Source organism: Zingiber officinale, chromosome 8B, assembly GCF_018446385.1.
Source record: "Zingiber officinale cultivar Zhangliang chromosome 8B, Zo_v1.1, whole genome shotgun sequence".
In the NCBI taxonomy this organism is placed as follows: Eukaryota; Viridiplantae; Streptophyta; class Magnoliopsida; order Zingiberales; family Zingiberaceae; genus Zingiber; species Zingiber officinale.
In genome coordinates, this window is record NC_056001.1 from 11,790,567 (window position 1) to 11,800,807 (window position 10,241).

Below are 10,241 nucleotides of genomic sequence, written 5' to 3' on the forward strand. Positions count from 1 at the left end.
TGGCTTTTCTTTAAGAGACAAAGCGAAACTATGGCTTTCTTCAATACTTGCAAATAGCATTACATCATGAGAATTGTGTGAGTAACTATTTCATGATAAGTTTTACCCACCTTACCAAATAGCACATATGTGAAATTTAATTGCTAGCTTCAGACTGACATAGAATCACTTTATAAAGCATGAGATATATTTAAAAATATGCTCAGACTATGTCCACATCATGACTTGAAAAAATGATTAGTGATCCACACATTCTAGAATGGAATGAATTATCATATGAAGGTATCTCTTGACTCTACGGCTGGGGAACACTTATGAGCAACAGTCTTGATGAAGCCGAAGAAATAATAAAGAGCGGCCCTTAACCAATATGGCGATGATGCTTTAACTCTTATATTAGCAAAAATGGACTCCTTAATATAGAAGCTTGAGTCTATGGGAACTAGTCCCCAGGGCGTAGCACAGATGGGGAGTGCATGGTTCTGTGGCTGAAAGGTCCAGGGGTCGATCCCCGGGGTGTCACTGCCTGAGGTTAACGTCTCCGCTATACACTTTCCATCTGTGTACCTGCATTTACCTCCCTCCATATCCGTGGGAACGGCTCTAGGGGGGCCGCTGATGTGGCGGTTCCACATTTTTTTTTTTTTTTTTTTTTTTAGTCTATGGGAACTAACAGGGTGAACGCAGTGGTCGAAGTATGTGAATCATGTGGAAGTTCATAACATGCTTAAGAAGCTTGCCCGCTTAGAGCTATTTCTGCTCAATTAGCTCAAATCGAATAATGTGGCGCTATTGACAACTTCAACACACGGCAGAATAAGGTGGCGTTTGATTTATGGGTTTGGGAATGAGGGAATGGATTCATTCCCAAATCTTGTGTTTGGTTGATGAAAATGGAATCAAAATTTTGGAATGAAACCCAAAAATTTGAGTATGGATGAAACCCACCCCCTCCCTTGGGTTTGGATGAAACTCACCTCCACCCTTAAGTTTTGGACAAAAATACCCTTAGTATATTTGTTTAATTTTTTTTAATTTCACACTCTCTCCTTGTTCTCTCTCATCATATTTTCTCTCTCCCTATTTTATCATCACACTTTCTCTCTCAACATACTTTCTCTCTCAACATACTTTCTCTCTCTTCATTCTCTATCATCACACATTATCTATAATTTTCTCTCTATATTCTCTCTCATCATACACTCTCTCCCCTCATTTTCTCTCTCTTCATTCTCTTCCATCACACTTTCTCTCCCATTACACACTTTCTCCTTATTTTTTCATCATACTTTCTCTCTCATCGTACTTTCTCTCTCCTCAATCTCTCTTAGCATACTCTCTCCTCATTTTCTCTCATCACACTTTCTCTCTCATCACTCTCCTTATTATCTCTAATCACAATTTCTCACTCATCATATTTTCTCTCTCCTCAGTCTCTCATTTTCTCTCATCACACTTTTTCTCTCTTCATTTTTTCCCATTACTCTCTCTCTCAAACCACTTTCTCTCTCATCATACTTTCTCTCTCCTCACCCTTTCATTTTCTCTCGTAATACTTTCTCTCTCTTCATTTTTTTCAACACATTTTCTCTCTCATCATACTTTCTCTATCCCTAGTCTTTCATTTTCTCTCATCACACTTTCTCTCTCTTCATTTTTTCCCCATCACTCTATCTCTCTCAACCCACTTTCTCTCTCATCATACTTTCTCTCTCCTCACTCTTTCATTTTCTTTTATCATACTTTCTCTCACTTCATTTTTTCCATCACACTTTCTCTCTCCTAATTTTCTCTTATCATACTTTCTCTCTTTATTTTTTCTCATCACACTCTCTCTCATCATATTTTCTCTCTCATCATTTTCTCTCATCATATGTTTCTCTCACATTCAATTTTCTCTCCCATATAATTTTTTCTCTTATTTTGCTGTAAGGGTAAAAAAAGAAATTTAGGTTCATTCCGATTAAAAATATTTAACTAACCAAACATCATTTTTAAGAATGATACCCAAGCTCATACTCATTCTCATTCCATAATACTATGATACTCATTCCCATTCCGATTCCTAGGAGAGAACCAAACGCCCCCTAACTCATACTTCAATACATATAATCCAGGTTGGAAGAATCATCCAAACTTTTCCTACAAAAAAAACCAAGATGAAGGGAAACCCATTGGGCAATGTCAAAATTATCAATCGGTACAATAACAAACCTATCCACCACAACAGCAACAACCTAGCTATCAACCATCTCGAACAGACAAATTGCTTGAGGAGATTAATAACCTTCGCAAAGAATTTTATCGTACCAGGAAAAGGATCAGACTGGAAACTAATTCAAATACCTGCATATAAAATAAGTAAATGTATGCTATCGGTCAATGTTTCTCGTGTTGAACCTTGAGGTAAAAGCTGTTTCATATGTTGGACATAAAGGGGTTTCAAATGGGTGAAACTTGAATTTCTGAAATATAAAGAAATTAAACATGAACCTAGATGGCAATTTCAGAACTATAAACACAACGTTTCATAAAAGCAAATGCTGACTTAGCATTATTAAGGATGCAGACAGATTACAATGGTTTATAATGGTAAATCATAAATGAATGTCCACATCTAACAAAACATATATTTTAAGATTAATGATACTAAGCCACACAAGTAATTCAACACAATCTTTGAGATTCAAACCAATGCCAATCTTCGGATTCCACTCTAGCTAAAAACCATCTACATCACAGAATGTTAGTGCCAGTAATATGTCCTGCCGTTATATTTACAGTAATATCTTGTGCTAGCCAGACTAGAAAACGTATACCAACCTTGCTACATTAGTCCAACTGGTTACTATCATGAACAGAGTGCATACCAACACTCACAATGAAAGAAGTCATATAAGTGTAAGATTAACCAGTCAATATTAACTTACTGATCCTATCAGTGCAGTTAAGGCTGTATTGTAAAGTAATTACTTGAATAGATTTGCACTATCTCAAAAATGAAGAATTTAATGATAGACCTAGAAATCTGTAAGTACCCAAATGTCTTCTATAATTGCAACGAAGATAACAACGGTCCACAAATTCCTTGTTATCAATCACAATGCAAGAGTGTAGAATTCTTCATCGATAACTTGGTTTGAGTCCCTTAAGGCTTGAGATTCTAGTGATCAAATTGTGGAATCAAACTGATAGATAATGGTGAGGAAAAGGAGAAACACTAAAAAAACAAAAAAGTAACTGAATCAGAATCACCATTGAGAGCATACATGAGCAGTGCACACTTTAAATTTGACAATAGATCAAGGATCAGGATGCAGCGGAAGAACTAGTACTCTCCAACCTATAACAAGTAGTATAACTGAGTAACTAAAAAGAAAAGAAAAAGAAAAAAGATTAACACATGCAGAAAGGAGACAATTTGACCCTTGAAGAATCTATAATTTTGTTACAAATGTTATCTAACATAAACATGCTGATAAAGTTTAGTATAATCTATTCTTCATAGTAAGGTCATATTGAAGACTAATTGGCCGTTCTTGACCAAATGTTCCATCATCAAAATCATCTGTAGAGTTCTCCTGACATACCAATCTTTCCCTCAATGGATTCAACCCTAGACCACCCCAATTATCATGGTCCTTTTTTATAGTGGTGGAATCAATACAAGCATTAGTATTATCTATATTTAGACCAACATCTTCAGAAGAAACTTCAGCTATTCCCCCAGCTCTGATTGGTGATGTGAGAACATTAAAATTATGTTCATCATCCAACCCAGAGCCGCCAACCAAGGCTGCACTATCCACATCATTAACAGGCCCCATGTCTGATTGATCAAGTGAATCTTTTCTTTGTCTTTTCCATTTTTTAGTAGATGAAGTGCCATCATCCTCAAAATCCTCTTCTTCTCTATCCCTGTGTAAATAAACCCACAATTTTCTTTCGCTATCAAATTGCACACAAGGATCACGTTCATAATGCAACCTATCTAGAGCCCCACTCACAACTTGGTTCACTTGTGCATCAGAGATGTTTTCAACAACGTATTGAGAGTCCCTTAATAGGGTACAAACGTCTGCTCTAGTTCCAATTCTACCAGGAAGTCTGGCTGCTGCATCTCGAACAAGACAAAGAATTGTCACATGTGGTGGTCGATCAGGCTTAAGCATGAAATGATCCCGAGCTTTTGAGGTTGGTTTTCCACCGCCCCTTTTTAGTGGAGCAACAATAGATTTTTTCCCATCAGCAGCTGTATAGGAAAAGGCTCTATCTGGAATAGAATACCTTAACAATTCCTCTCTGTGAAAATATGCTCTTACTTCATCAGAGCTGGGGTTAATAGTGTTCAGACTCTTTTGGGCTCTTAGATCTTTGAACCTTGCTTTCTCATCCACGTTCAAAAGTAATGAAGCAGGAGGAGGTGGGAGACTTCCAATCTGCTGAAGTGTAATTTGACTACTTTTAAGCCAATTAGCAAAAGAATCAACCAGCTTTACCAGCATCTTGTGAGGAATTCCCCATGCATCTGCTAAAGTTTCTTCTTCTCCATTATCATTGTGTGAGGAAGAAGCAATAGGACCTACCCATGACCAACTTTTGTTTGATTTCTCATATGATACGAAGGGTTTCCAACCCTTTGCCCCCAAAGGTGCCGTCTTAGATGAAAAAATCTTCAGAACTCCTCGGACTAAATCAGTAAGTGGTTCCTGTGTTTCAAGAATGTATGGATCTCCTGGGTTTAATCTAACTCGATCAACAATCTCTTGAACTGTGAGAGAAAGAAACCCAGTATCCTCTCCAGATCCTGTGGAATGTTTGCCCATATTCTCAAATGATTGCAAAATATGTATGTCAGTTGCTATTTGATGTACTTTGTGCTGACCATCTGTAAAAATTTTAGGTCCACTGTTGTCATGAAGATGGGAGGCTATCCGTGCAGTATCTTCAATAAGAGGAGTAATCATTGCCTTCCTTATAGCTGAAAGAAGATGTACAATAGAGAATGAAAACCCTGTGTGAATAGTTGGGGTGATAATGGTAAATGGTTTCTTCTGTGACTTAACTTTAGCTTCGCCATCTCCTGAAACCTTCCCTGATATTACCAAATCCGGATTAATGTCATTCAGCATCTCAGTTTCAACATCTATTTTCCTTTTACCCTTCCTGGTACCAACACGGTCATCAACCTGTAGGTTTGGACTGTCCTGTAGGTGGACAGATTCATCTTGCTCACTCAAGAGGTGAGCATTAACTGTCAGTTTAGATTTCTTAGACAAAGAGTTACAACCTATAAGGGGCATATCCGATCTCTCTTGAGCAGCATCAATCCTTGGACCATCAGAAACCTCCATCATGTTCACTAACTTGTTGATTAATTTCTTGCTCCCTCGTGACTTGGGCATACCATGTAAACTCTCCTTATGTTCATCCATCACCCCACCACCATAATCATCAGCATACAAGGATTGCTCTGGAGAATGATGCATATCAGCCATTGCTTTATGCCTCTTTTCTGCATTTCTCAGCTTTGCACTTGGGTGCTGTGCCTTTTTTGTAGGTTCTCCATTCTTCCCTTTCACAGCATTTGATTCTGGTGTATGTCCCCTTTTATTCACATCAGGGAAGCCAGCATAGACTTTGTTATCACCTTTCATGAGCTTGTTTGACTTCCTAGTAGCAATCGGGAACCTATCATCCTCAACCTGCTCAGATGAATCAGATTCTGTCTCCTCACTTCCAGATATCATACTGCTGTCTCTCAAATATGTCACACCCTTATTCTCATATTGAGTCTCATTTTTTTTCATCCTCCCTTGTGATATCCTGGATCTAGAATCCTTCTGAATAGGTGAATTAACCATCTGTACTAAAGAATGTTTATAAGATTTATTTTTTAATTCATGACCAGCTCCAGATTTACCAGCCCTGTATTCTTTGCCAATCCTATCTGATTTAGCTGAATGACTCAAGGAAATGGCTTCCTCATGTATCTCATTTAGCTGCATGGAATCGATTAGCTTGTGTTTTCGGTCACTGCGGGTTGAAGGATACACCCAGACTCTGTCAAAATATTTAGCTTTGGTGTGTTCAGAAGAATCATGAATATAAGAAGTTATTTCTTGGCCTGAGTTCCATTTTCCCCCACAACCATGGCTAAAATTGTTATCGATTTCAGGATCTTCATCATTGTGACTGTCTGTATCGTATCTTTTTTGTTGTCCTTGTTTCTTTCCTGATATCAGCATATTAGTTCTGGCTACTGCATGGCTATTTCTTGCAGCCCAGTCCCCTTGTGAAGCCACAAATTCTTCTTCCCTATCATCATGGTCATTGCTAATATGATCTCTAGTTCTTTTGGATGCTTTCACATCATACCCAGCAAATTTATTCTGTTTTGATCCATGCTTCAATGCTGAAGGATATCCATGTGATGATCCAACGCATTCCTGTGCTAAAACCTTAGAAGGGGCAACTTTTAAAACACCCTTTGAGTACTCTTTTGTGTCCCTTACTGACTGGTAAGTCATGTCAATCTTATGGGGCATGATATCAAATGCAGGCTTCACAAACTGCTGGTCTTTCTTAAACCGCTTATTCAAATGCCAATTATCAGAATCCCCACTCTCTGAAGCCATCTCACAACTAACATCATCATTTCCAACATAGCTCAAAGGCCTCTGACTCCTCGGGATATTAAGTAGCCGAAGTCTTTCTTCAATAGCATATCCACTGCACTTCCTCCATGCATCCCTTGTGCGGACAAGAGTTCTTACCATAGAATTATGATATTTACACAGGTGATGGTAGTATTCATGCCGCTGTAAAAAACTAGAACCTCGACGGTAAAGAACAATCCTCGGATCACAGAGCCCTCCTTTCAACTGAATGAATAGAGTATCAAGCGGACTCCCAAAGTGAAAATTTTCCCTTGAAAACAGCTCTTTGAGAGTGCGCCCAAACGTCTCCTGATCCATATCCGGGAGGTACTCAGCCAACAAAAAACGCTCGTCCTCCGAGAGGCATTCATTCCACGTCTCCAAGGACAGCACTGTCCCCAAGGCAGAGAGGTCGTAGAGCTCGAGGGGAACGCTAAAACTCTGGTTCCCCACCTGACACAACTGAGTTCCCGGCTCACCAAGCTCAGCCGGATCAAACTCGTCGGATTCCATGCCGGAGTCCACGTCTGAAATTTCCGAAGCATAAGACACCACCTTCGCACTCCTCGTACAGGCCTCCTCCTCTGTATCCTGGATCGAACCGCTCCCTCTGCTCACGGGTGAGGATTTTCTGTCCCTCCTCGAAACCCTAGAGTCATCTTTCAAAATCGCCATTGATCCCCCGCTCAAGATGCAATCTTCAGCCCGCCAGCAACCGAACAGCACCGGAAACTATCAAAAAGTATCAAGATAACCGAACGGACAAACGAGATGAACCAAAACCAATGAAAAGGAGGCTAAGAAAAAGCAGAGAAGGAAAACGAACACGAGGAAAGAGGGAAATAAGATCAACTCACCGGAGGAGAGGAAGCGAGACAAAGCAAAGGATTTGGATTGCGGCGTTGAAAGTGGAGTGAGAAGGGCGGAGAAGAAACCCTAAAGGAAATAGGAGAAGACGGGTAAGAAGAGAGGGGAGAGGAGGCGAAGCGGTTAGAATAAGGAGAAGGGAGGCGATGGATGGCTCGAGGAAGGGAAAGAGAGCGGTGTGTGTGCTTGGGACGGCGACCCGACACGGAGATGGTTCATGGTAGCGTTTCAGTTAACCCGAAACTACGGGACGTTACAAGATAGTAGCGTTGGAGATTACTTTGATTTCTTTTAAAAAATAATTGATGCGTCTTATCTTATTTATTTATTTATTTATCTATCAATCTATTTATCGAATGCCAAATTAGTTATGTAATTAACGTTCCCATTTCATCATGGGATTGCTTTAGTTTGCACATCGCCCGTTATTCGAGTATAGAAAATTTTTACAGTCTACTAATTTAGGACGTACAGTGCAAGAGTTGCATATATTTATATAAAAGGTGCAACTTATAACAAAAACTATTAATATATAATTCAACTGTAGCGTATATTAAATAGGCATGCATTACAATATAAAACATAAATATTGTACTTATTATCCAAAGTGTACCCTCCTACTTACACAAATATACCTATCTAGTATGCCTGAGTATACTATATCTTATATATATATATATATATATATATATATATATATATATATATATATATATATATATATATATATATATTGAATACCGGTCCGATCAGAATAAAATTTGTTGAAGCGGAACAATCAACATTTTACCATATAAATTTTTTTACTGCTCGTGTAATGGATGCATTAAAAAAAGATTAATGCAATCGAGTGAAATGTTGCCCGTTACATAGACGATCAATAACGCTGCCATTAGTCTGATGTGGCAAAAGGCAATTCGTTCGTCTCCAGCGCCCCCGCCAACCTGTCCCTATGCCAACACGGAGAAAGTAAATCACGGGTGGCTACTAGCCATTAGTGCAAATGGCCAAGACATAGGAGAGGTTATGCTCGGTCACGCCGAGTTTCGACCCCAAGACCTCATGTGGCAACACCCCATGTCTTAACCATCGCACCGTCCCGAGGGGACTACGCTGCCATTAGTCTGAGCTCTTATATAAGGAGGCTGCGACTACAGGAAAAAGGTTACGCGCATAGAAAAGTAGCAAAAGCTCTCCACCTACGTTTCCTCCTCCTCTGTCGTGCAACTTTTGCTCGGCGAATTGCCCGTGATAGTTCGGGTACCACTCAATTCGCCGTGACCACCAGTGCTTGGTGGAATCACAGTTCACCGTTGTATCCTAGGAATAGATGTCCCGAGAAAACCTCAAAGTACAGCCAAAGGTGGGGCAAATCTGTTTCAAGAAAACTGCGTTCGTCACAAGTCTCAGTTTACTCAGTTCACTCGTTCGACCGCTTTCTAGGCTTCGCTCTACTGTTCGGCAGCAACTCGCTCGGCAAAAGCCTACAACTCGCTCAGCAACAACTTGCTCGGCAGAAGCCTGCAATTCGCTCAGTCGGCCTTAAGCTTCGCTCGGTCGGCCTCTTCACTCGGTCGGCCTCTTCGCTCGGTCAGCCTCTTTGCTCGGTTGGTCTTAAGCTTCACTCGGTTAACCTCTTCGCCCGGTCGACCTCCAGTTCGCTCTGTCGCTCGTCCTTTCACTCGGTTGGTCGCTCTGCTGGATCTGCCCAACCGACCACTTGGCTGCTTCGCTCGGTCTATCAGCCCGACCGACCTTGATCTCGCTATCTCGCTCAGCACTTGATCGCCAAGCTCGCTAGGCTAAGCTACTCAGCCGACCTTCAACTCGCTCGATCTCTCTGCTCACCCGATCGACTGTAAGCTCGCTCGGTCACTATGCTCGGCCAGTCTCAAGCTTGCTCGAGAGCTAACCCGCTCGACCACTGTACAGCCTTCATATGGCACTTGGCAGATATCGACCAGACACTCTGAGATTATCAATTGATAAATAAATAAATTTAATTTTATTTAAATTCAACTAATATCGTATAAATCTCCAGTAACATGTTTTCCGCCAATAATATATACGTAGTCTTCCTCTTATTTTATCTACTAGGTAAATTCAAAAGACAACTTATACGCACTCAATACACAATTTCATTATTTGCTAAGGTGTCATTCGACCAATTATTTGGAAGATGGAATGGCACGCATAAAATTAAAGTGTAATGACACTTTCTAGTTTTTGCTTAGAGAGCATGATCTCATCTCCACGGGATTGTATAGTTAGTAAAAGAGTGATAGATTTATTATAATTATAATTAAATAGAAATTAATTTTTGACGGATACATAATTTTTAGAGAAAATTTTTTTTTCACCTTTTAATTATTTGATAGTCAATTATAAACTGACTCTATAATTTACTTTCTTTCATATAATTTAGGGATGGGTTGTAAAAGACATTTAGAATGAATGTAATCATCTTTTATTATAATTTTGTAATATAATTAGAGAGCATGATCACACATAAGTGACAAAGCTTGTAAGTTTTTTTTCCTTTTCCAAATGAGAGAGCATTTAAAGATATCCGAAAGAAGAGCACCAATTGCCTCACACTTATATGTTTAAAGAAGTCTCTCCCGTCTAATGACATTTGGGACCTTAGATATATCCGACCTACAATACCATATGCATTGTGTAAGGTTGTCATATGACCAATCATTTCATATTTAA

General features: G+C 39.6%; 1 protein-coding gene across 1 annotated transcript; it reads right to left on the reverse strand.

The window, feature by feature from the left end:
* Positions 1-3,412: 3,412 nt before the first annotated feature.
* LOC122015063 lies at positions 3,413-7,722 on the reverse strand. Its single transcript, XM_042571716.1, has 2 exons — positions 7,517-7,722; positions 3,413-7,391 (listed from the first exon to the last, which is right to left on the reverse strand). The coding sequence occupies exon 2, from the start codon at positions 7,332-7,334 to the stop codon at positions 3,486-3,488; it is 3,849 nt and encodes a 1,282-aa protein (XP_042427650.1). The 5' UTR covers positions 7,335-7,391; positions 7,517-7,722; the 3' UTR covers positions 3,413-3,485.
* Positions 7,723-10,241: the final 2,519 nt, after the last annotated feature.